General features: G+C 37.5%; 2 protein-coding genes across 5 annotated transcripts in view; one reads left to right on the top strand and one right to left on the bottom strand.

The window, feature by feature from the left end:
- stpg2 (sperm-tail PG-rich repeat containing 2) overlaps window positions 1-27,927 on the bottom strand; it is a 129,583-nt gene that overhangs the window by 53,272 nt on the left and 48,384 nt on the right. Inside the window, exon 14 of one of the 4 annotated variants that reach the window (XM_077560914.1) lies at window positions 20,412-20,624. The exons of the other annotated variants lie outside the window; for them this stretch is intronic. The gene's annotated coding sequence lies outside the window, so the exon portion shown is untranslated. Of the gene's footprint in view, window positions 1-20,411; window positions 20,625-27,927 lie in introns of those variants that run through there. 4 annotated transcript variants of the gene reach the window in all.
- LOC144048689 (uncharacterized) lies at window positions 1,013-26,044 on the top strand. Its single transcript, XM_077560927.1, has 7 exons — window positions 1,013-1,103; window positions 3,862-3,986; window positions 5,588-5,678; window positions 7,903-8,064; window positions 11,273-11,419; window positions 25,703-25,818; window positions 25,916-26,044. The coding sequence occupies exons 3-6, from the start codon at window positions 5,650-5,652 to the stop codon at window positions 25,779-25,781; spliced, it is 417 nt and encodes a 138-aa protein (XP_077417053.1). The 5' UTR covers window positions 1,013-1,103; window positions 3,862-3,986; window positions 5,588-5,649; the 3' UTR covers window positions 25,782-25,818; window positions 25,916-26,044.

Here is a 27,927-nt window from a genome sequence, read left to right as displayed (position 1 = left end):
TTTTTAATTATGAATCGTTTCAGTTTATTTTAGGGTAATGTGCGCGCTTGTGGAGTTCAGCGTGCGCATTGGATGAAACGCAAAAGACAGCAACACAGTCAAGCATATCTGATTATAATCGGAGTGAATCGTTTAATTGTGGGTAATTGCATTATAATTGGAGTAAATAGTATCATATTTGGAGTGAATCCTTTGGGATCGTAATTAGAATACAGGTGCAATGATTAATTATTAATAAACAAATTGATTACTAGGCTTTACAAGATCAGGATTTTTCGAACGATCAACAATCGAATTTGAAAAACAAAGCGATAACTGATCACCAATTTGATTAGAAGATGCATGGAGCAATATATCGACTTTAAATACTTTTATATTTACTCCACAGTCGACCAACGCCATTCGTGGGGGTAAGGACTGGCTCGAACCCATGAATAGCAAAAACCCACGTATAATTTACGTCAATTGAAATGAATGGGGGGGGGGGGGGGGGGATATCTTCAAGAAATGCTGATAAGCATTAAATGTAACATGCACTTTTTAACAAGTAAAAAAATAGAATTAATTAATTAATAAGTGGACGGTATGTGGTGCTTTGAAGACCCTCTTTTTCTTTTATCGCTCAGTTCCTTAGACCCCAATATTAGATTTGGCTGAGGCATCTTTTGCTGAATTACAGTTATAATGCTTTAATAAAAATGTAGAAGTTTCCTCCTGTAAACATCATTAAGCACGTAATTTATACATGGATTTAAGGCAAGTTGTAAAATATCTGAAGTCCTCTTGTTTATGTTTAACAAATTGAAAACTTACTAAGTACTGTTGTACTAAATGTTCTCTAATTTCGATACTGTAAATGTATAGGATTTGTATGCCGAGAAACGTTTCTTGGGAGGAGCGATATGGCGGCCTCGCCGCTTCAAAAGTCATATATTCAGATCAGTGGCCTCGACGCTCCCCCATGTTTATACCGCCGTCCGTGTTTCTACACAGACCTTTTTTGCAGACGCACGCAGTGGACAGGAAGTTCTCAATAACTCATTGTAGCTAATACAGGCAGCTCCACTCGTCTGTAAATGTGGACTATTGTTGACGCATCATCTGTAAGTCACTTTGAAGCCACTATTACTAACGTAGATATTACATGTGTGTGAACTAAATGGTAGTTAGTGTTTGTTTACCTTAAAAGTGAATCGCTAGCATGCTAATGCTAATCGCGATTGCTAACTGATTAGCATAGGCTAATTTTGTTGGTGTTAAATAATGCTCGTAGCGCAAAAGATAATAATTAGTAGTTTTATCCACTCAATTCAACTCATCTAGATATAATGACGTATGTGTGAATTAAATAGTGGTTAGCATTTGCTTATCTTACATGGTAATCGGTAGCACGCTGATGCTAATCGCGATTGCTAACTGATTAGCATAGGCTAATTTTGTTGGTGTTAAATAATGCTCGTGCTCAAAAGATAATAATTAGTAGTTTTATCCACTCAATTCAACTCATCTAGATATAATGACGTATGTGTGAATTAAATAGTGGTTAGCATTTGCTTATCTTACATGGTAATCGGTAGCACGCTGATGCTAATCGCGATTGCTAACTGATTAGCATAGGCTAATTTTGTTGGTGTTAAATAATGCTCGTGCTCAAAAGATAATAATTAGTAGTTTTATCCACTCAATTCAACTCATCTAGATATAATGACGTATGTGTAAATTAAATGGTGGTTTGTGTATGTTGATGGGCAAGTACCCGTACTACGTATCGGTATTGGGCCTGTCCTTATTTCAAGGTATCAAGTACTACAAATGTGAAATTATACGAATAGAAAATTCCCATTATTATTATTATATATTTTTTTTAAATTTAAGCAAAAATGCCCCCCAAAAAGTCAATGAATATCAATCACTGCATGTTGCTGGCTAACCAAAACAGCAGCACCTCCTGAATCACATCAATTGTGCTGTCTTACCATAAATATATAAATAAGCGCAGTACAAAGGAAGATTTTTTTTTTTACATGGATTAGTGATGATTAGTGTTTTAATATTTACTTATATTATTATTATATTTAATATTTAATATTTATTTTCTAATATTTGACAGCTGGTCGAGCCATAATATTGTGTCTGTCGGAGTTCTCTATAAGCCATTTGACTTTTCTTTTAAATTCCACATTTTGCTATGTTTGTTTGTGTTCATTCGTCCCCCCCCCCCCACCCCCCCCCCATCCCGCTCATGACATTTAACGGATGAGGCACAAAAAAAGCCACGGCTAATTGTAGGACTGCTGCACTTGAGCGAAAGTGTATTTCTTTTTCTTTGAGGGCACTGAGGGAAAAAGTTGCCACGCTGTGGCTTTGTAGAACAGGCGGCCAGGCGAAGTCGTGGGAAAAAAAGTAAGAAGGGAGAGAAGTGAGAGAGAAATGACGGAGTGAGTCAGAAAAGGTGAGTTGAGGGAATTTAATGACTGCATAAAATATATGAGGTGAGATGAGATATTCTGGGAAAGGGGAGATATATCCGTTTCGTAAGCGCTCGAGTGGAGGCAGCTTGATTCAGTCAAAAAAGAAAAAGAAGCTGATTTCACAGAATCGTCAGTCACACTTTTTTTTTTTTGGACTTTTAAATCAACACCTGTCACTTGTGCAGTTGTCAGCAGCCGATTTCTATTTTTATTTTGTAGAGCATTTTTTGACATTTCTTTAAAACACTCAGGTTGAATGGCACACACACACACACACACACACACACACACACACACACACACACGCACACAAAAAGTAAACACAACAGACAGCATACGATGCTCAGCGCTCATGCCGCACTGCCTTGGCGCATTTCTGACCTATGAAAAGTATTGAATCGTATCGTAATTGGAGTAAATCGTATCATAACTTGAGTGAATCTAATGATTTGTCCAATGTGTACCACTGTTCTTGAATTTCAAATTGATATCCAGTCAATGGGAGATGTTTTTTTTTTATTTTTTATTATTCCGTAACTATAAATGGTATCGCTGTTAGCAAAGTGAGACTATTAGCCGGGTTAGGGTTAGGGTTATTTTGAATGAATTTGTACTGTGTGTGTGTGTGAAATTAAAAAGTGTTACCAGAATTATTATTATTTTTAAATAAATAAAAAATAACTTGAGTGAATCGCATTGTATCATAAATGGAGATGACTATCATATCGTACTGTATGTAGTTGGAGTGAATCATATTGTACTAAAACTAGAGTGAATGATATATCATATTTGAGTGAATCCTATTGTCTCATATCATACTTGATTGGACTAAATGGTACTGCACTGTATCGTAATTGTGGCTAATGGTACCATATCTTAATTGGAAAGAATTTTAATTATTGCAAATAGAGGACATTAAATTGTAGTGTATTGTATTGTATCACAGCTGAATTAAATCGTAACTACCACAATTGGAGTGAATCATATTGTACCATAATCGGAATAAATCGTGTCATAATTGTGATACCATATCGCAATTGGAGCGAATTGGATTGAATGTAATTGGCACAAATCTTAACAGACGTATTTTCAGTAAATAAACTAAATCTGTTATAAATGACCATTGTGGGATTCATTTGTTCTATGTTCGTATCTTACCGTGATTTTTACTCCAAGTCAACTGGCATTTGAATTTCAACTCATGTCATCCAATTAACCGTCACATGTTTTTGCTGAGGATCTAATCACACGAGCGCCTCGCCTTCAATCAAATCTCTTGATGCCGTGCCCTTGACACGACACTGCGCCCGCTTCCTTCCTGGTTATTCATTAGACTCTCAGACCTAATTACACCACGCTAACCGCTAACGGGCTTTTCATGTGCAAACAGGATGCGCTCCGGAGGATTTTCACCTGTTTACAAGCGCCACTAATGCTAATTAGCACCAGCGAAAGGGTCAAGCATGCGGAGATTGCAAGAGCGTCCGAGCGGTGACATTGACGTCGAAGCTTGAGGTAAAGACTCCACACTTTATTTAATTCTTAAAAGTCTTAAAGAAAAAGAAAAAAAAATATTTTTTATTTAATTATTTATTTATTGTTTTTATTTTATATTATATATATATTTTTTTATGTATTATTTATTTATTTATTATTTTTATTTTTATTATTCTATATATTATATTTTTCAGAATTTTTTATTTTATGTATTATTTATTTATTATTTATAAACTGTTTAAGTGCTTTGCAGTTCTGCTTTTTTGGTTAGCAAAATGTCCATTGGTGAACTGAGATTAGTCGCTACCTGCTTCCCCCCCACCCCCACCCCCACCCCACCCCACCCCCCGATAAGGAAAAGAAGGCTTTGACGATCCACACTTAATTAATCTAAGAGGATGTATTGTGCTTTGGTGCTGCTGTATTGGTTAGCAAATAGTTAGTAGAATAATCTATATTATATATATATATATTATATATACTGAGAGACCTAACCTACTATTATTCCACAGAAGTAGCCAATCCAAAAGGTTCGACCAGTTTATGGCCTCCACAGGTTTTATGACCTCTGTTTGGATTGATGTCGCATCGACGACGGCTTAAACGGGCCGCAGTGATATATTCGGACTTCATATTGCGCTACAAGTCTTGACAACGCCACTGACATTCGCACCCTCACCCCCGCGCGGCCCTGTTGTGTTTAGTGCTACTTAATACTGAAGGACACTTTTAGAGCCACTTCTTTCGCTCACTGTAGGGGAATGAATTCCGTCGTTAGGGGTGCGCCGGCTGCTTTCAGATTTCAAATGATGTCAGCATATATATGACATCAAAACTGCTTGCAGATGCCTTCAGATGTTCCACTGATTGGCCCATTTGGTTCCATTTTTGATGTCGTACCCCCCCTCGCCCCACCCCCCTGCAGTGACTGAATTAAAAAAGGGAACGTCTGCCCCTGCTGTTAAGCAAAATGAAAGGTCAGTGCTGGTAGTGAGGGGATGTTAAACACGAGCACTTCCTTCCTTAGATGACCTCCTTTTTTCTCTCGCTTCTTGCCTTCAGCTCTTCTTCTTTTTCGGTTTGGAAATGTGCGCTTTTTGCAGCGCGATAATAGGCCGGCTTTGTGTGTGCGTGTGTGTGTGTCATACCCATACACGCACACACGGCAGCTCGCGCCACGCTCGTATACAGCCAGAGCAAGCGCCATCCTTCAGTCTGCCTGTGAAGGCGACCCACTGAGCGGGAAGCGAGGATAAGGCGCCGCACCCCCCGCTGGTCAAAGAGAGAATGAGCAGGACAGATAATATGCCGTCTTATCCCCCCCCCGAAGGCCCCCTTAGGCTCCTCCAACCTCCTCTCCTCCCATCAAACTCTTTGTATTATTATTATTATTATTTTGGGGGGTTGGCTCTCGCATAAGAAACCAGCACCATAACTTACACAAACGACTCATTTCAACTAACTGTTTGTTTGCAAACAAAAGTGAGAAACACACAGTCAGTTAGTTGGCATGCGTGCAAAATTCCACACACGGTAATGCGATTGCAGAAAAGCTTATGAAAAGAATCAGAAGAAGTAAGTTGAAACTTTTTTTTTTCTTCTTCTTCTTCTTCTTGCAGGTTAATTATGCTGCATTTCACCCAGTAGACCTCAGTGCTGCCCGGCACGTATTTTAATTAACATGGAAATGTTGGCGTGTCCCAAATGTTTGTAAGTAGTATTAAAAAAAATCAGCGATGGAGCAGAGGCACAAAGGATGAGCGGGTGATAAACTGTACACTGTCTACAAGTCTGTTGGATTAAAAAAAAATAATAATAATAACTTTTGTTTGCATGTATTAAAATCAGGTTTCACCAAATTGAATATTGCACAACCTGAAACTGAGTATGTGAAACATAAATCCAACATATCCCCCCCCCCCCCGCCCCAGTGTTGCGGAATAGGAATTTAACAATATCAAAACATTACAATACGATATCATCACAATATGAAAGTCACGATACGATGATTATCACAATATTGTGGGGGAGGTTGGTGATATATAAAAAAAAAAAAAAAGAGTTCATACTAAAAAAAAAAACAATATTGTGATTTGGTACATGACAGCAATGCATATAAACAACCAGGCCAAAACATGCCTAGTGAAAATTAAGCCTCACTAAAAAAAAAAAACTAGCCACCAGAGGGTGCTAGAACTGCAGAAATGGAAATCAACCCGACTTTTTGAACAGATGTGCTGCTTTTAATATCGTGACATGACGACGACGACGATATTGTGGCAGTTTTAGTATCGCGATATCACGATATTGCCATTATCGTTACATCCCTATTGCTGACACAACAAAAAGTAGTTTGCCACTTTCTCTTTAAAAGTTGCTAAATACAGTAAAATGTCAAAGTGGGTCATTTGACGAGAAGTTGCTCGTTTCATCAAATGCTCAAGCTGCGGCCCTGGTCGTCATGGTAACAAAAGCTTCCATTGGCATAGGACGCGCTATGTACAAATTATGGTCATGGTGCTGTCAATCTTTAGCCTTTGTGTAGAGGTGCAACGATTAAATGATTAGTTGACAGTTAATCGATAATCATATTAATCGTTAATTATTAATTATTTTTGCCCAAACGCTCAGAAGTTCGGCTCTTCAGCAGTACATATTCTCCAATTTCGGTCATTCTTGAAAGCGGAATGATTATCTTTATTTTGAACCAAAATACAAGATTGGTCAATATTTTTGCCTATTTTCCTCATGTTGCAGACAAAACCAGTAACTGAAACATATTTAATCTATCTACTGTCAATTTGAAATAATGTCCAGTTTATGAAAAAAGGGATGGCAATTTAAACTTTTTTTTTTTTCAATCTGACTCATCGATTAATTGAAAACAAAATCGTCAAATAATTGTTAGTTGCAGGGATCCCTACCTTTGTATATTTTCACTAAAGAATGCCAGGACACCACGAAATTTAAGCGGAATGATTATCTTTATTTTGAATCAAAATACAAGATTGGTCAATATTTTTTGCCTATTTTCCTCGTTGCAGACAAAACCAGTAACTGAATCATATTGAATCTATCTACTGTCAATTTGAAATAATGTCCAGTTTATGAAAAAAGGGATGGAAATTTTTGCTTTTTTTTTTTTTTTTTTTTTAATCTGACTCATCGATTAATTGAAAACAAAATCGTCAAATAATTGTTAGTTGCAGGGATCCCTACCTTTGTATATTTTCACTAAAGGATGCCAGGACACCACGAAACTTGTTGAAATTATGAAAAAAATGGCATCATGTCTCCTCTAATACAATATGACGAGAAGCCCAAAGCTCTGCAGCTATCAAACGACACCATCTTGACAAGACTAATCACCCCCAAATCTTGCGCGACGCTAATAATCTGCTCGAATCATCTCGACAAGCCCCCGGTGGGAATCTGTTCGTTCACATCATAACAACCATTATTATTATTATTATTATGATCATTATTGTTTGTAGCTGCGAGGTAGCTGGCTTTAGCAAGTGCATGTTGACATTGGTCTGGATCCCATTATCTTTGTCATTAAAAAAAAAAATGGCAGTCATTGCTGGCACTTGAGGCTATGCAGTGGGTGAGTATCTCTTTACACACACACACACACGTTCCCCCGGCCCGCCTAATTGGGGAGGGAGTAATTGTGGTGTGGGCGATGGCACCAAAGCCCCCAGCTATTGACACAAGGTTAAAGGCCCATTAACTCCACTAGCAGAAATTAGAGACAGAGAGAGCCACACAAAGAAAAAAAAAAACACCCTCAAACACATTTGGCTATTTGCACTGATCTTCAAAAGGGACATATAAAGCAAAATTGACTTTTTTATGCTTGTGAACAAATAGTCAGGTCGCCTATCAAGTGTGAAATTACAATGTCAAGTCATTTTTTTTCTATTTCTGAAAGTACGCGAGAGCCGTTCTGCGCCGTTTCATTACTCATCATGACTCGGCGGCTCGGCTGGGTGAAGATCCAGAGCCACTTTCAAGCAAGCAGACTACACCGCCTGAGACTTTATTCATGCAGAGAATCCCAAATCGCCCCCTGCCATCATGTTGTAATGGAAAGGTAAGCAGAGCTGCAATTAGTATTGGTGGATCCTGGTGTTAATTTTGTTAACAAAAACGAAATAAAAATATTTTCATCAGACGAAAACTATACTAGACTAGACTAAAACACCATTAATAAACAATATTTGGGACAAAATAAGTACGCATTAAAGACGAGACGAAAATATAGCTCACTTAATAAAGACCTATGGACGTTTTAGTTCACAAACAAAGATGAGACAAAAATAATGATTTTGTAAAATCTTGTCTCTGCTGATCTGTCACTAACACGCAGTGACACACCCCTTTTCAAATCTGCAGCTAAAGAATGCAACGTGACATTAATCCAACAGTTATAACCTTCAATGTTTTTAATGCGACCGCTAACTAATGCTAGCTAACTTACTAGCTTGTAGCATGGAGCCATAGTAGCCACTTATCGATATACTGCAATTGTGTGTGAAGTTATTTCGAATCAAAAACATATTTTATGTGAAGTAGTTTTAGATTAGATGAAAATGTTTAATATCTGCTGACCCAAAAAAATGTAAAAGGGTAACATGATTGACTAAAACTAGACTAAAATGTTGAGAATTTCTGTTGATTAAAATTAGATGAATACAATTATGTTTTCCTGGACTAAAATAAAGACAAAAATGTTCGACTTATAGTTGACTAAAAGTTGACTGACTAAAAAATGGGATGATGTTAACTAACTGTGATAAAAACTAACAAGCGTGATTGAAATTGGGCTAAAACAGACTAAATTTAAACATGGCTGATACAATTAACACTAGACTGGATACATTTAGCGTTAGCTTCTGATTGCTCAGGGAGATTAGAGAATGGGATTTTAGAAGCTACGCTAGTCCCAATGCTAGCAGAGGGACTCCTGAATGTATGTGTTGGACAACATTTTTGAAATGTGTTGAAATATCGTCACCTTCCCAGAAAGCAGCAGCGCGCACAGCATCAAACCCATTTTGAACCCGCGCACCAATTTGTATTACAGCAAATGAAACATGCTGCCGCGAGGTTAGTCTGCCACTCGATTTGCTCTTGAGCGAATTAGGAGCAAAAAGTGCTGCTGTAGATGTTGCGGCCTCCCCACATGACCTCATCCCTCCGTCTTTATCCCCCCCCCCCCACACACACACACCTATCAAAAAAAAAGTATAGAAAGAGACATCAGCAGTTTAGTGAATGAAATAAATGGAAGGACCTGAAGAGAAAAAGGTCAAAGTAATATAAATTTGTAGATAGGAAGGAGTGGGACTATTGCTTTATTTCCTCCATGCTGTGCTGACAAGATTATAGCGCCACCAGTGGGTATATTTGTATACATACACTATATTTGTGCATGTACACACAAACAGCTCAGTATGTATTGCTTTTTTCTTGGCTTTTTGTGACAATTTTCCAATTCAGTAAGGTGTAGTTACTGGTGGTTTGACCAAACTAGAAATCCAAATGACTCATATGTAAAACCAACCACAAATTTCTATTTTAAATTGTTACACTTGTATTTGTAGTTGTTGATGTTCTCTGCCTGCTCTAAATCTCTTTTGTAAGAGGCCCACAAAATGGTACCTACCAAAACAAAGATTATAGTCTTTTTTTTTTCATCAGGAAAAAAAAAAAGTATATTTCTATCCGTTTCCGTTTTGCAGCAATTAGCAGTAGAATTATAGCTAAGTTTCATCATTATTCACAAATCTGTTTTCTCTTTGCAACATGGCCCTGGTTGATCTCTTATACTCTGCTGCCACCTGCTGGCCGTTTTTGTAATAACTACCATTGCTTCAAGCATTCTCTCCAGTTCAAAGGATGCATCAAAGCCTTCTGTATGCTCTAACAAAAAAAAAAAACATATAAATACGTCTTTGGGAGCATGGTAATATTTTAAATAGAACGTATTTATACGTTTTTTTGGGAGCAAATGAGTTAAAGATCTTCAGATGAGACATGCGAAGCTTGAGGACGATCGGTTTTCAGCCAACTACAGGCGTCCATTTGCCTCAATTTAAGCTTTGCCGATTACCGTGACCTGGACAAGTAACATTACTACCCAGAGAACACGTTTATTTAGCAAGCACAATGGCGTTTTTGTTGTTGTTTTTCATTTGCATTGTGACAGTACGTTGAAAGTGACTTGGGGAGTTGTCCGAATATATCGCAAATACCAAAACCTGACACTGGTCGTTCTTCAAAATCTGGCTAGCAACAAAGCCAAAAAAACAACAACAAAAAAATTGTAACTTGAAAAAAGTCATAAGATGGGGCACTTGCAAGTCAAGGTACCACTGTAATTATTTGCAGCAATTAAAGTAAGAAATAAAATTTCCTCTTATGGTTCTTATAAACCGAACACAACCGGAGGATACGAACACACTGAAGTGTTAGCTACTAACCGGTGGTTTGCACGCGCGCTACACTGAACACCGCTGGTGGCGAGATGGCCGCTCAGACATTCCAACGGACGGCGAGACGCAAATGAAAGAAGACGTCTTCCCCGAGGCTGCCAATGACGAGCGCGTCCTCACGCTCCAAGACAAGCCTACGCCTCGTTGAACGTGCGCGCTTGTTTGCCACGTTGGCAGTCGTACTGTACGAGCACCCCCCCCCCCACCCCCGAGACGTGACACGTCGCAAAAAAACAAAAACATGATAAACAGACCAGTAGTTGCCTTTGTCAGAGTCTTTAACCTTCCAGCTCTCTTCCATCCGCATGTCACAAAGATGTGCGTCAAAAGCCAAAAGCGAGAACTCATTCAAGGCCGCACGGCGCAACCAGCAAAGTCAATCCTTGTGCTTATCCTTTTCCCCCAGAGGAAATTATGTAAAAATTTAAAATTTGGGCAGATAGAAAACAATTCTAGTCTTTCACTGTGTGTATAAAAACATTAAACCTATTTTTTTTTTTAAATAACGTTTTCTAAAGTTGAAAACATATCGGTTGTACAAATGTATTTCAGATACAAAGCAAATTGAGTTACAAGCCTGGAACGAATTCAGCTCCTTTTTTTTTTTCCTTCTGGAGAGCTCAGTATTGTTCATTCGGTAATTTTACCGATTTGACATGTCATCATCATTGCTCTCCTTTTTTATGTTTTATTTTTTTTGTTGTTGTATGTGTGTGTGTGCGTGCGAGTGTGTGTGTATTCATTAGTTCACCTAAAACCTATAAAAAAAATCCCATACCGTTCACCTAAACCGAACACTTCCAGCCAGAGTCGTGAGGCCGTCAGGAGAACCGAGGAAGGACCAAAGAAAAGAAAGGAAAGTGAAATCCAGCACCGACCAGACACCACCCACCGAGCCACCAACCAGAGTCCTTCACCAACCCCAGAGACAAATTCAGCTCCTTATTCAAGGTACCACTGACACGGTGTAACCTTTCCAGTGAGTCGAACCTGTGCTTTCATCTATTTTGTTCACCATGCCCCCCCCCCCTGCCGCTTGGAAGCCTGTCGCCACGGCCTCCATTCGTCCCTCGTTCTCCTCCAGCTGCCTTTGCCTCACAGTTGTCCCCTTTCCTCTTTGACATCCTTGCCACACATGTGATTGCTTTCATTTTTTGGGAAGGGCTTTTTAAGGCTACTTTAAATTTCAGTAAATTCAATATTTCAACAATTAAACACAAACATCGGGAGTGGCGGACATATTAGTTGATAGGTTGGAGGTACAAATCTAACTAAACCTTAGTCTTAAAATATTTTTATTTAATTAAACGTCATTATTTATATAAATAAAATTAAATAAATATGAACTCGATTGTGCTGCCATTGACGGCTATAGACGTCAAAAATTCATTTTAAACTATTTCTATTAATTTAACATTTTTTCCCCACTTTTCTTAACAGGAGTATGAAAACCTAGAAAAACAATATTGTACATTTAGAACAGATATAACATTTGTGATTAATCGTGAGTTTAACTATTGAAGTTATGCAATTAATTACAATAAAAAAAAATAATCAACTGACACGATTTAAAAAAAAAAAAAGAAAAGATTATTAAAAAATTAGGGGCGTCAGGCGATTACAATTTTTAATCGTAATTGAATCGCATGACTTCACTAGTTAACTCACGATTACTGTAATCACAAATTTTATATCTGTTCTAAATGTACAATAGAAAAAAATCTAGGTTTTCATACTCGTTAAAAGTGGGAAAAAAATGTTTAACTAATAGGAATATTTCAAATTAATTTTTGACGTCTATAGCCGTCAATGGCAGTAAATAAGATAATAGTAAAAAATAATAAAAAATAAATATCTATTATATATTATATTTCTTGGATAGGCTGGCAACCAGTTCAGGGTGTAGCCCGCCTACTGCCTGAAGGCTAAGACTAAGCGGTTAAGAAAATGGATAGATGGATGGATTAATACTTATTAATAAATAATTAAAAATTAATAAATTAAAAATAATGAATGAATTCATATTTATTCATATCTACATAAATACATTCATCGCATTTTTATAATTTAAGATAAATTACATGAATAACATCACATAACATTTAAAAAAATTAATTTGCATGTATTTATTTCATGCATTTTCTAATTTACGAATTATTGATTGATTTTGTATCAGGGACAGTACATATTAATAAACATTTCAGTAAATATGCAAGAATCAGCCAAAAGGCTATTTTTCATCTGCAGTCCCGAGACAGATCGTAAATGTCACCCTAATAAAATAAAAATAAAATGCACAATGATAATCTATCTATTTTATGATCCCACATTTTACTATTTATTTTTATATTTTTTTTATTTTTTTTTATTTTTTATTTTTTTAAATAACAATAAAGGATATAAAATAATAAATAAAGGGCCTCAATGACATCATCATTTGTTGGTCAGAGCAAATTTTGTTCCAGCCACCTTCATTCATCAGTTTTGTTTGTTTGTTTTTGTCCAATCAGATTTCAGCCTCTATTGTTGCCATGTCAATTGAATCTGCCCAGGGCCTTCAGAAAATGTGTATTTAACAATGGACTGTTTCTTGAGTCAGTCAGAATTTTCCGTCTTCTGATTGGTTGGACAGACAAAACCTGTTCCAACCAACTTCAACTAGCAAATAAAAAATGTGTACATCTGTAGTAATCTGCACAAAATGAATATTTTTTAATAATAATCAGCATATGATGTATTCAATTTTTTTTTTGTCAGATAACCTTTGATTCTGAATCGTTCTGAATTATGTACGGGGGGCACTTGCATGCTGTATTTTTCTTATATGAATGGATTTCCACAGTTGCGGGGCAATAACGGTGGTACAAAGAGGTTGATTAAGTCAGATAAGTCCCCAAGTGGCAAATTCACAAGCTGCCCCCGGTAAATAGCTTCTCCAAAGAGTTCTGTCGCTTTAAATGAACACTGTCCATTGTAGCTGCTTGGACAGGCAGTCGCGTGAGGTGAAAGAGCGCCAGGGCTGTCTGATCCCATCCCGTCACCCGATGACTCTTTCTCAACGTCCTTTTGATAACGCCGCGCTCGCGTCACACGGCCCCGGGGACCATTTGGCACATTTGTGTCGATGCTGGTGCTGCGTTTGCGCGTCGGTGGCCAGATTCCGCCACTTGGGAGCGCTTCGCATTAGCCCGTGGCAGCTCAGGGCAAGGACACCATGTATGGGTTAAATAAAAGTGTTACGCTGTGTGTGTGTGTGTGTGTGTGTGTGTGTGTGTGTGTGTGTGTGTGTGTGAACGCAGATGGTTTCGACCATTGGAACGGTCTTTTACGAGAAGTTGTTCAGAATCCAGGACCTCGTAAAAGATTATTGGGCTCTTTAAACGCTTCATAACGCCGACAACATGTTTGTCCTCAATGGCACAAAGTGCGGGCGGGGGGCGAGGCTTCGACACGCTTCGTTGACCAAACATGGCCCCCTCCATTTGTTGTGTGGCTGTAAAACATGGACGGTTCTATTTCACAGTGACCAATCGGCAGAAAAGGCAAAGGCCGAAGCAGGTTAAGCCAGCTGTTGACGTCGTAAAACCTTCATTAACTCACAATGGCAATGCTTTACGTGAAACTGTAATTAACTCATTCACTGCCATTGACGGCATTAGACGTGAAAAATTCAACTGAACTATTTCTGTTACTTTAACATTTTTTCCACTTTTAACAAGAGTATGAAAACCTAGAAAAAAGTTATTGTACATTTACAACAGATAAAATGTGTGATTAATCTTGAGTTAACTATTGAAGTAATGTGATTAATTACAATAAAAAAATGTATCGTTTAACTACCTAATTTCTAATATTCTTTTCTTTTTTTAAATAATTTTTCAACAACCAAATTTTAAATAATCTTTTCTTTTCATTTTTAAATTGATCTTTTTTCCAAAAAAAGAAAAGGTTAATAAAATGAGGGTGTCAGGCGATTAAAATTTTTAATTGTAATTAATCGCATGACTTCAATAGTTAACTCATGATTAATCACAAATTTTATATCTGGTCTAAATGTAAAATATTTGTTTTCTTACTCTTATTAACAAAAGTGGAAAAAATGTTAAACTAATAGAAATAGTTAAAATGATTTTTTGACGTCTATAGCCGTCAATGGCAGTGAATGAGTTAAGGATGTTCGATGCCACTTTTTTTTTTTTTTTTTTTATTAGACTGATACCAGTACTCTTTTGTACCCACCAATATCAAGTATTGATACCACTAGTATTTTCGATACATAAATTTACACTCCCCAAAAAAACAATGACGTCATTAAAACAAAAAAAGATCTCCCAATATAACACTTTGCCTTAAAATTGCACGGAATTAATGGCAAAAAAAATTTTTTATTCATTTAATTTCTAATTTGTAGTTCCTGATCATAAAATGGCCACAAGAGGGTGATACCTTGAATGGTATCGGTAATCACTCATCCCTGCTTTCTACAATGTAACAATATTATGAGATTAATTGTCTTTTTTTAGAATGATTATAAAATTACACTTCAAGTTCTACTCCTTATAGACAAATAATTTTTGTCTCGTCATTTTTTAAACAATAAAATAAATGCATATGCGTAAATATGCAGAAGAATAAAAATATTTTTTTGTTTTTTTTAAAGTCACATATATAATGCAAGTGTAGCTTGAGGTGCGGTGTAAATCCGCGCAGGGGCAGACTCGACTGGGTTTTGGTATTTTGGCAAACGCACGCAGCTTGGTGCATTATTAACAGGTGTTTTCGAGAAAAATCACATTTTATAGAGTATTTTATAGAGTTGTTTTGGACCTTTCGTTTACTTGTATTTGATTCTTTTAACCGTGTGATTTATATTTACCTGAGTAGCACTTTTTGTCTGTTAATGGGGCTATATAAATAAAACGTACTTGCTTGCTTACTAGAAATTTCTTAGGAAAAAAAAAAAAGTTGCATGACAAGTTGCAACATTTTTTTACACAAGCTATTCAAAAGTCCTTTTACACCCACGTTCAAATAGTTTGACATTGTGGCCTTAACTAAGATCCCGCCACCCTTGATGATGTTGCTTCCTATTATCTACTTTGAAAATGGCGAAAAAAGGACGGCCTCTTCGGTGTTCTTGCGTCTTTTTGAGACATAATTGTGTGCAGGAGGGGAGTTTCTCAAGATTTGCTCAAAGACAAAAAGTTTTGCAGCAGACTAATGGTGTTCTCCCGGAGGCTGGACACGCGCACAACAGGCTTTTGGCCACTGCAACTTTAATGCGCACTAACAAACACATACACATTTTCATCGGAACAGCTTGTCTTAGCGACGACTACGCCGGTCTTTACGGAACATTAACTGGCTCTAATTAAAACATGAAGCAATATGTTGTTTTGCAAGGATGATTTTTTTTTTTTTGCATCCTCCTTCGTGGAGCCTTAGGGAGCACACCTTGAGTCGATTTCCCAGCCTCATCCCTGTAGTCATTCACATATGCCATGTTGTGCTGTTGAGGGGGGGGGGGGGGGGTCTCCTCCTCCTCCTCTTCCACTCAAAACGCGACTATAAGACAACGCTGACCCTAGAATGAGCAGAGTTCCAGCACACGCTACACACCCGCAATAAACACTCATAGTTTAACGATGCCGGACACACTTTAAACACATTGTAAACATATTTTAACACATAAAATGAAACGCTACATATTGTCGGCTACTGTATTTTAATTGCAATGGTTTCAACATTTGTAATCAGCATCGATTAATTTATGTAATAATGTCATTAAATAGAACAATACTTAAATAGCACATACTTTAATGTTAAAGGTTAATTTGCGTTTTGTATGAATTTTTCCTTTTTTAGTTTTAAATTTGACAAAAAAATGATATGAATGAATTCACATTTATTATTAATGTCATTGAATTAAATAACATTTGACAGAATTATCCAGTTTTTAAATGTATTCATTAGGGGTGTGAATTGCCTAGCACCTGACGATTCGATTCGATACCGATTAATCCCGATACGGATCTATAAATTGATTATAGCGATTTTTTTATAACTAATTTAGAAAATACTAATCAGTAAACTGTACACTGTAAGATTTGTATGAAAATGTATTTATCTGAAAATTCAGGTTGCAGTCTGTTTTATGTTTGAACAGCACTGACATAAAATATTAAGGCTTAATTTTCCATTAATATAACATTCTTCCATGCTTCCATGCAATGTGTAAATCCTAACCCTAATTAAGACGTTTTGTTGAATATTCCCATAAAAAATTGATGTTTAAAAATAGATTCGGCCGCACATTGAATCGATTTGAGAATTGCGCGCTGTAATATTGCGATATATTGCCGAATCGATTTTCTCTAACACCCCTAGTATTCGTTTAATGACTTACAATTTTTTTTAAGTCCACCAGACCACCAAATTAGAATGTTTGTTTGTATGTTCTCCTCTTCTCTTAATTGTATGGCTTCGCATATGGCCGGATGGAATTAAGCAAATCACTTCCAATATGTTCACAGGCGCGGCAATGGCATTCACAATATGGCTCTTGAAACGACATTTAAATTGCCCATGTGGCGGTATTTCTTTGTTTTTTTACTTTATGAGTCACTAAAGTCTCATTGAGTTGTATCGTACAGTGGCTAACCTCTCTTTGACTTGTATGACGGTTTGCCAATGTTAAAACACATCTTGTCTATTTTAAGAACGTCCCTCATATCTAGACAACACGTGGCCGAATAGCAAAAGGTGGCTTCCCCCCGGTCAGGTCATTAAATTACCCGGTGCCACGGAACACCTGGCCGGGGGTGAACGGCGGGCGGTCCCCGCATTAGCTGGTATTAATGCAAACGTTGAGCTACAGCTGGTCGGGGCGAGGGAAAGGGCACATCCCGCGTCAGATCATTAATTCCGCCCACAGAGAGGAACTGGGGGGGGGGGGAGAAAAGTACACGCGCATGCGAGCCTCTTCTACAAAGAGAGAGCACAAATAAGTTTTTTTTTCAAAAACAATCTTATGATTGTTAAGTCATATTTTTGAGGAAATGTGTTTTTTTATGCAGTATGTCTCATTTACAAGATCAAAGTTGAAAGTTCTGAAGAAAAAAAAAATGGGCCTGAAGTGGTACCCTGACTTAAGAGTATGAGTCCTTACCCTATCTTTTTATCTTTTTTTCCTTCTTTGTATTCTTGTCGCTTCAGGGAAGCAACTTTATCACCGGCAGTGTCATATTTTTCTTTTCTTTTTTAAATATAATCGTCATTTTGGGTGTGTGTGTGTGTATTTTATGTTTTTAACAGAATATACTGACTTTTGTATTTATTGATAATACTTGACAAAAAATGTGGTAGTTTTTTTGGGGGGGAGGGGCTGCAATGGGTTCAAGGCTTTAAAGAAAAAAATGTCATCTTTATCACCGGCAGTGTCATATTTTTGTTTTGTTTTTTTAATATAATCGTCATTTTGTGTGTGTGTGGGGGGGGGGGGGGGGGGGGTAGTGCGAATGTATTTAAGGGATTTTTTTTTCCAAATGAAAAAGAGTCTAGTAATAGTTAAGAATAAAGTTGTCATTTTTGTTTAAAAAAATAAGTTTGAGTATTCATAAAGACCAACAATGAACGCTCATGTAATAAAAGCATTTCCAACTAATTTCTAAGCTCATTCGACTTGTTTCTCTGTAAGTAAGAAAGTCTTTTTTTATACTGAGAACCGCTGTATTTTTTCCCCAAGCAAAAATGACTGTAGCCTTACTACCTAAAAAAAAAACAAAAAAACGTTATAATCTCCTAATATTACTTATTTTTTGTGTATGTCACTTTTCCGAACAACCGAGCTCAAGTCACCGCTGTCGGCTTCCAATTCTAAAGTGAGAAAAAGCTGACGTGCAACTGAACGCCGTCCGTCCATGACCGACCCGCACAGCTGTGCGCACTCTAGGCCGGACAAAAATGAGTATCTTTTCACAATGAAACTCTTCAGAATCCCTCACGGTGATCAGTGGGGGTCAAGGAGAGTGGAAGCTGGCGATAAAGATGGAAATGTTGGGAGGGAGTGAAAGAAAGAGACATCAATCTTCCCCCCCCCTTACACACTTTGGCTGTGGTCTGGGCTACCTGTCCTGTTCCTGACATCAACAATACTCAGCCTTCTGGCTAGTCATCAATCAGTCACACTCTGACAAGCTGGCGGAACTGAATGCTCCGTCTGTGTGTGGGTGTGAGCATTAAGGTGCATGAGTGCAGTGTGTATTGGGGGTGGAGAGGGCACATTAGGCAGGTGAAAAGATGAGTAGAAGTAGATCGAATGGACCCGCCACCGGAGGGAGAGAAAGAATGACGGCAAGGAAAGGAAGCGACAGCAAAAGGGTTGGGAAAAGGTGCGAAAGTCATGTTACAATTATTTGGCTTGCTCGATTCAATGGCCAGATGGCATGGTTAGATTATTATTATTTTTTTAAGTTCTCTGTTTTGTAGAATGAAATAGACTCTTCCGAGCATTAAGTCGTTGTTTTTTGAGGGGGGGTCTTTTTTTTTTTTTTAGGAAAAATATTTGGGTAGCCTTTTTTTTCTTTATCGAATAAAGTGTTTATTTCAGACAGACTATTTCGGGGGGAAACAATTTCTTGGGGAATTTTCTTTATAGGATTTTTTTGGGGGGGATAAACTTATGATTTTCCAAAAATAAAGTTTTTTGTTTGTTTGTTTGTTTTTTAAGAGTAAGAGTCTTGTTCCGGGAGAAAATGCAATTCTTATAAAGATTTTTAATTTTGGGGGGGAGGGAAAAAAAATTGAAATATTTTTAAATTTTTTTCAGGATAAATAAATGATTTATTGGGGGGAATGAATATTTTTGAGAGTAAACAGTGGCTAGAGACGAAACGATTTGGTCAAAAAGTTTCGTTTTTGGAGAAAAAAAGTGCTGCTTCATTGAAAAAAAATTGATAACCTTTTTTTCTATAGTTTTATAGTAATAGTCTTGTTTTGGGAGAACAGGCAACCTTTTGGAGCTTTTTATTTTTAGGGGAAAAATATTTGGGGGTAATCTTTCATTGATTAAAGAAAAAGTATTTATTTCAGTGGGGAAAGGATTTCTTGGGGAAAATAAATATTTTTGGAGAGGAAACAGTGGCTGGAGACTAAACAGTTTGGGGGAGAGGTGATGCTTTATAGAAAAAAATGCGATTTTGGGGGGGGGGGAATAAACTGGTGATTTAAAAAAATTATAAAGTTGTCGTTTTTTAAAGAAAATAGGAGAACATTTTTTTTTAAAGAAAAAAATATTTTTGGGAGAAAATGTAGTAAATCCATTAGAGCAAATACAATGCATAAAATAGAAATAACTATTTTAAGTTTGCATTAATTTCAAAATAAAAGGGGTAACAATTTTTAGGGGGGTGGGAGGTCATTTTTGATTTTTTTTTTTTTTTTTTTTTAAAGTGTCAGACTTCTGAAGGGAAAAAAGTGGCTTTTTTTCAAGAATAATTAAATGATTTTTTTCCTTCTTTCCTCTGAAAAAAAAAAAACCTGTTTTGGGGACATTAGGTTACTGAGATTTCGGACAACCAAAATACAAAAATATTTGCCCGTACACTTTTGATTATTGTCCAGAGACGTCAACTTGGAGCTAGCATATCTCGAAATCCCTTCAAAGCGCCTTATCGTCCATTTGATCATCGGCGCATCCGCACAATAAACACACCCTCGTAAATCACAAAGGATATCTATTAAATTAGCCCTGCAGCCAGATCAAATCAGGCATAATTGGTTAAATGCATTATACTGATGAATCGCCTCGGCGAGCCGTAATAAAGTAAGAGGCAGGATGAGCAGAAGAGATATATATTCTTTGTCTGTAAGAAATCTTTACAAATGGCCTGACGAAGGCCGGTGGGTTTCCTCCGCCCCCGCGGATCGTCCGTCGCTCGCTCGCTCGGCTCTCGCTTGATGGTTTTGTATCTGGTGGTAAAAGCCGTGTCTAAGCATCTTCCTCTCCCGCCTGTTGCACAGGCTTTTAGGAATGAAAAGAAGCTTAACTGTCCGTTCCAATAAAGAAAAGCGTATTCTTCTCCTGTATAACAGTAAATGCTGCCCGGATTAGAAGAAAAGGCCATTGTCTTCTGAGTGATGCCGTCATTACAGAGCACTTTAGAGAAAGACAAACAACAAAACGCTTCATTGCAAAAAAAAAACAGCCAAAAGTTTCACATGACAAGTACAATATTTCAATACTGAAAGGGAAACAAATTTTGTTCTGACCAACCAATCAGGGCTCAGAAAAAATGTTGGCGTCCGTCATTGGCCAGCGCTCTGGCCCTGTGAGGATGAATTTAACCCTGCAGAACCCAAGGGGTCAAATTTGGCCCCTATAAATTCTGCTACTCAAATAACAAAGACCTTTTTTTTTTTTTTTACAAATTTAACTTCAAAAGTCCAGAGTGCCACTTCTGACCCCTGCATGGGGCCATCTAGTGGATGAATATTGCATTTACATGAGCCAGAGTGGTGGTGACAAGATGGCTGGCAACATGCTGTTTTGTTGAGCTGGAAATCAATCCAAACAAAACCATCTTCTCAGCAAACCATCAGATGGTAAAATTGTGTTTTTTTTGTTAATCTATTTCATATCATGTTGCAGAATGCCTAGGAGTATGTTTTATACTGTATATATTTTGATAAATTAGCAACTCTGAGCTAGTTCAAAAAACAAGGGTTAAAATTGAAAAAACATATAATTTGGTGTTCAGTGAACTTATAGCAGTCATTTAATGTATAATTCATAATTTTCCAAAGAAGAAAAGGGTTCTTGGGTTCTCCAGGGTTAAAATCTGATTAAAGAAAGTTACATAGTTACATAGGCAAGATGACTTATTGCGAAGGCCGTGGGCAAATTAGATTGAAATGGCAACACAGAGAGCCTGCAATTGATGACAAGGAGGCTGACTTGACTCGTCTTTATTTCTTTACTTTCTGAGTTTATTTTGCCATCAAAAAGTTTTGCCACCAACATCAACACGTCATCCTGAAGTCATGTCAATTAAAGACGCTAAGAAAAACTCTGATCCAGTGTTAGCGGCTAGTAGCTAGCAACTAGCCGTGAGGTGAGCACCCCATACTGTCGGACATGGTTTCAAAGATACTTTGCCAAGTACGTTTTTTCAAGGTAGGCAATGGAGTGTCTCACCGAGCCTGTTTGCGAAATTAAGGTTTGTAGTTTCATGTCCTTACTCGACGCTAACCTTGTTGAAACGGGAGATGTGACGACATTTGCTGTACTATTCATATTCCATATAATGAGACAATAATTTGGCAGAAAAACATGCAGAGTGTGTCATAGTTATAAAGATAGCTAGTGATGTGATAGATTAGGCTTTTGGGGGGGGGGGGGGGCACACAGTGCAAGTATTCTCTTTCATGAAAAAAAGCTCTGAATAGAAAACCAATCAACACTCATCCATGTGCGACTTTCCACTAATTAACTGTTCTCTTCATCTTTTATGTTATATATTTTTTTCCATGGCTGCTTATATTTTCCTTTTTGTTCTGACACGCAATACAGTTCAGTTTTCACAATTCACAATTGCCCGCCATGCTTCCCTAGCGGAGTGTAAACGTGTGCCTGACTGGTCCTGTGAAAGGATGATGTATGATCTGTCTATACTCGAGTCGATACCTTGCCTTGATAAATAAATGTTGATGTCCCACGAATTAATGACAGCGTGGACCAGATAAGATACTCATTTTTCTTGGCTTCTACACAAGAAAACAAAACAAAAAAACAAAAATGCTTCTCAGAGCTACACGACTGGTGTAAACCCTCAAAACAAACTGATTTCAACAAGACATGTAAAAGGTCAAAAGTCTTCAGCAATTCTTGACCAATCCAGTAATTCAAGACACTCATATCTCAAATCATCTTCCCCCATTGATTCATTCACTCCCAGCCATTCTCATTGAAGCAATCCCCTTCGCTCCCGGCTGTTTTACTGGATTTTGACAGATTTTGCAAGGTCCACAGAATATTGCTATAAAAACATGGAAACTATCAAAAGAAAAATTAGAGTCTCTTCTTAAATGGGGGGGGTTATGTTTGTATCTGTTTCCGTTTTGCAGCAATTAGAATATAGCTAAGTTTCATCATTATTCACAAACCTGTTCAAAACACTGGGGAAAAGAGCTTGTTGCAACATGGCCCTGGTTGATCTCTTATACTCTGCTGCCACTTGCTGGCTGTTTTTTTGTCATAACTACCATTGCTTTAAGCGACCTCTTCAGGTCAAAGGCTCTAGCATAAAAAAAAACCGAAGAAAATAATGTTTTTATACATTTTTGGGAGCAAATGAGTTCAAATGAATGCAAATGCTATTAAGCACTCTATAATACCATACTTTATAAAAACAAACTGTAATGATGTTACTAAGTAAAATGTAAAGAATTAAACCGTTTTTGCCAGGTATTTTTTGCTTCAAGTCAATGAACATTGTGGTGCTCCTTGGCCACCTGGGGGCAGTAAAATACAGATTACTGTATATATATATATATATATATATATACTGTAAAATGCAGTAATATTAGTCATATTTTCCATTTTTAAAAGGTAAAGAAGCACTTCTCCAATGATTGTGGATGCCTACACTCATCTGCAAAAGTGTCAAGAACAGCGAGGCCAAACATTTCATTTTGTTGCTGTAGATTGAAAACATTTGGCTGTGACATCAAAAGACGTGTACATGACAAGAGATCAACAGTTCAACCATCAAAAACTGGCCCGAAAGGTTTTATGATGATTTTACAAACTAATATAGAAAAGTGTTATCTTGTCAATTGTGTGTCAACGCTTGGAAATACAAGCTGTAGATCTCTTGATGTCACACCTGAATGCTTTCAGTCTGCAACAAAAAATAAAGGAATTGGCCTCGCTATTCCAATATTTTAGAAGGGCAGCATACGTTTGTGAATAAAAACGCAGAAGACTCACTTCAAAGTGCAACAAAGTCGGCGAGAAATGACTTGTTGGAAGCCCAAAGAGAACAAACTCCTTCTGCATTATTAACCAATAATATGAACGTTCTAAAGCATGGATAGATCTTGCAAACAAAGCCGCGGCTGCACATATACATGCATATGCCTTAAGAGTTCAAATCCTGACAGCTCTTCTCTTCAAAGAAAAAAAAATCGTACACGCATCGCTTTGCTTGTGAAAATCACGAAATCCACTTGACCTTCGCCGCGCCGCCTTGAAGGCACTCCGTCGCGTCTGTCCATCAATCTCTCCCGCAGCAGAGAGACAAAGAAATGGATAAACTTCACGTTTCTTTGCGCTTACGGCGGCACGTAATTATCGGCCGACGGTGGCGAAAAGTGACAGCGACGTCACTTGCGGACTTCCTTGAACCAACGGCAACTAATTACATATTTCTATTCAGAGTGGGAAGCCTTTCAAGAACACACTCATCTGCCGGTTCATTCTCATGTTTACGGAGGCCAGAAGGGCAGCGTCTTTCTTCCGTCTCGAAGCCGACTTTGATGTTTTTGCTCTAACTGGCCCTTGCCAACCTCCCGAACCTCAACTCGATCACTCCCACTCGTTTTATATTGCATTCCTCTCAACTCACTCCACCAGTGAACTTAAAAATCAGATCCGCCAGTGGTTCGGAACTTTGCTACTCTACGGATGTATGAACGAGTTTATAAAATGCCAACATTTAGATAAAAGGGGAACTAAACACAGTCAAAACACGGTATTCTGATTATTATTATTTTTGTGGAGTAAGGATTAAACAGAATCATTCATCAATCAATCAATCTCAGGGAGCCGCCCTGTTGGGCTGTCGACTGAAATTAAAGTCACTTATATTCACTGCCAAGCATTACTTTGAATATTATGTGGAAGGTCACATGACCAAACCCAGAAAACAGGATAGCGAACTTCCCATGTAAAGTCCGATAACTGGCTTAGCTACAGTTTGATGACATGACACTTGGAACAAAAATGTACCAAGTTATTATTTTTGTTTTCTGGTGTGCCGTGATATGGAAGTCGTTTGAACGTAGTGAAAAGTGGTTTGGACGTATTGATAAAGTTGATCGAATGTATTGAAAAAATTTTAATCATCATTAATCGCATGAATACAATGGTCAACTTACGATTAATCACAAAATTTTATATCTGTTCTAAATGTACAATAACATATTTTTTCATACTCTTGTTAACATACGGTAAGTGGAAAAAATTTAACCTAATAGAAATATAGCTGCATCTTTTAGTTATTGATATTTATTTCATAATTCATCAAATTTAGTTAAAATTAAAAAGATGTACTGTACTGTAAAAAACAAGTGCGATATTGATTTGTGTTGGTCATTTTTCCGCCACTAGATGGCATAATCGCTTTTGTAAGACGTTGGTGACAGCTCAGTGCATTTTTCTTTTCATATTAAGAGCTATCTAATCTTTAACATGAAGTCTGCACATTTTTAAAATTGTAAAATACAACTTGACCCCCAGTATCCACAAATATATGCATTATTGCTAAATTTATTACTGCTAAATTTTGACGTGGACGTGTCTGCTGCATTGCAACAGGAATTCCCCCTTAGGGGCGGTCATTAATCGTGCATTTTTTATTATTTGTTTTTTTTAAATAGGAACTTTAAATTAACTCAAAATTAACACAATAATTTTGACATTCCTAGTTTAAATATATTGATAATGTCATTTGAACACATTGATAGAATGTAGGGAAAATACTAAAAACATATTTATTTTTTTCCCATAATGCCTAGAGGTAATGCCACATATGCACAAGTAAATACTCAGTGGCATTATGTGGGAGACAACAAATCTAATGCTTTTAGAAATTGGCCTGTGTTTTACCAATACGTTTGGATGACTTTACCAAGATGTTTGAACAAGTTCATCAATACGTTTAAACGACTTTACCAATACATTCATATGACTTAACCAATACATTCAAACAAGTTCATCAATACGTCCAAACGACTTCATCAATGAGTTTTCGAACGGTTTACTCCACACATTGTCGCACGCTTCCGTAGCGTGAGATTTTCTCATGTAAAATGGTTGGGGAATTTGGAGTCCAAATTAGGTTATATATTTATCACCACAGGACAGGAACATCCCCTTACAAGACAGTTTAAAAAACATATCCAATGAATCTCGTATCATCCCTTTTGTGTTTTCATATCCCTAATCCTTGGCAGGCGTACGTCGGAGAAGATGACAAGCACGGACCGTAATCAAGTCATCAACTGCTCCAATAAACGGAGGTGTCCTGACTAAAAGCCGAGTCTCAACATCAATCATTGTGGATTTGTTTGTATGCCTCCTTTTAAATCACAACATACCCCCCCCCCCACCCCCCAAAACACCACCACCGATGATTCACTACTTTGCATGATTTGCCCCGATACAAGGACGGCGGCGTGTTTTCGACAATGAGCCTCAGTAATGACGCCGAGCAGAAACATGGAAATGAAATCAGACGTCTATTCTTCAGCTACGACGGCCCGGTGGGGGCGTTGGGAAAAGACGGTGGAAAGTGGCGACGGGAGGAGGCGGCGGAGGAGAGCGTACAGGTAAATCCAATTGAAAAGGAGACAGAAGAGCTGGCAGCGGTGTACGGGCGGAAAAGAAATAAATCATAAGAGTGAGGAAGAAATGATATACTGTGGAGAGGAATGGAAAATAGATGGGGGGGGGGGGGGGGGTGAAGGCAGTGGGAGCTCCGAGGAGGAAATCAGCTGCTTTCTAATGGACGCTGATTACATCTCCTCCTAAATGTCAAGTATATTTCCATTTAAAGTGGCTCACCACGCTTAAAACGCCAAGGAAAGAGGCACACACACAGACCACACGGGCAGAAAAACGACATTAAAACATCAAATAATAAAACAAAATTGTATATCATTTCGGCCAATAGCGTCTCTTATTCTCACTCAAATGATTTGAAAATGGAATGATACTCTGTTTTTGTCAGGGCACAGTTTCATCACTGCAGCAAAAATTCTGTCAAAATGTAATCATGATCTTGGAGTAACCGGTTTTATTTAATTTTTAACATGAAGTTTAATTTTGCTAGTATGTGTTTATGCATATATTCATACTGAAAATAATAGCAATTTTTTGAGGACGCTATATTCATTTTTTTTTCTTCTACTTTTTTTTTTGCAGGGATTCTAGAAAATCCGCCCTAAATAGTCACATTTTACCCCTGAAGCTTGGAACAGTGCAGGTCATTTTTACTTTTTTGCATTAATTGGTTGCTTTGAGAGTTTTTCATTTATTGTAGAAATTACCACTCAGTTTTTTTTCCGGTGTGGTGTGTTTACCATGCATGAGTCCCATGTGATGTTCATTAACACGCACTGTCCCGACTAAATTAAAACTAGACTAAAAATGGAAATGGAAAAAAATAAAATAAAATTAAAATGCAATCAGTGTAATATTATAAAAATCAATCAAAAAGATAAATTGTTGAACAAAATGCGCTAAATTGTTAATTGTTTCCAAGTTTGGTGATTTTGTAAATATATATATATATATATCTATCATTCCACACATCTACCCCGTAAACAAATACAGTGCAGCTCATCTTCTGGCTACTCTCAAGTCCATCAGGATAAAAGCCCAAGTGCCACTGTAGCAGACTGAGCATCATCAATAAAACACGCATGCACACTTCCCTCCTCCTCATCCCATTCCTCCTCCATCATCTGGACCCGCCTGCAAATCTACTCTAAACCAATGACGCGTACGCTCCCACAGGGGGGCTGGTGGGTGGTTGGGGGGGGGGGGGTCTCCGCATAATGACTGCCAATCAGGATCAACAAAGTCGTTGTGCCCCAAAGCAAGGAGAGATAAGATGGATGAGTGGCCCCGGGGCCCCTGAGCAGCAACTGGCGCAAACACAGCTTAGGGATGGATACAATATGTCACAATATAAGTCACAGGTGGGAAAACCCCGGTGTGTGTGTGTGTGTGTGTGCGTGCGTGCAGGCAATCTACGCAGATAGTCAATTGATTTAAAAAAAAAAAAAAAAAACATGACAGTGATGGTTAAAATTTTTGAAATGTAACAAGGAAAAAATATATTTGTTTATGAAAAAAAATTTCTGGAAAAAATATACATTATTTTCACAAAATTAGGAATGAGCAAGTACCGATACCAGGTATCAGTACTGGCGCCGTAATCTTTTATTTTTATTAGCATGGACTAGAAATGAGAAAAATAGAAAATTGCTGTTTATGTTATGCAATTTTAAGCAAAAATGCTATATTAGGATATATACAGTGGGTCTTTCTTTGAAATGCTATATCAGGGTTTTTTGTCTTTTTTTGGAAGGGGGGGTATCAGAACTACTAGTGGTCTCGGTACTTGGTATTGTCCAATGCTCATACTTGTATCAGTCTGGGGAAAAAAATAACT

The sequence above is a fragment of the Vanacampus margaritifer genome, chromosome 3 (assembly GCF_051991255.1).
Source record: "Vanacampus margaritifer isolate UIUO_Vmar chromosome 3, RoL_Vmar_1.0, whole genome shotgun sequence".
NCBI lineage: Eukaryota > Metazoa > Chordata > Actinopteri > Syngnathiformes > Syngnathidae > Vanacampus > Vanacampus margaritifer.
Note: the sequence above shows the minus strand (reverse complement) of the source record. Positions and strands in the feature narration are given on the sequence as shown.

Coding starts and splice junctions, on each gene's coding strand:
- LOC144048689 (XM_077560927.1), top strand. CDS start 5,650: ATGGAAATGTTGGCGTGTCCCAAATGTTT. Junction 8,065..11,272: donor CATCATGTTGTAATGGAAAG/GTAAGCAGAGCT, acceptor GAACACTTCCAG/CCAGAGTCGTGAGGCCGTCA. Junction 11,420..25,702: donor AATTCAGCTCCTTATTCAAG/GTACCACTGACA, acceptor AATCCTTGGCAG/GCGTACGTCGGAGAAGATGA.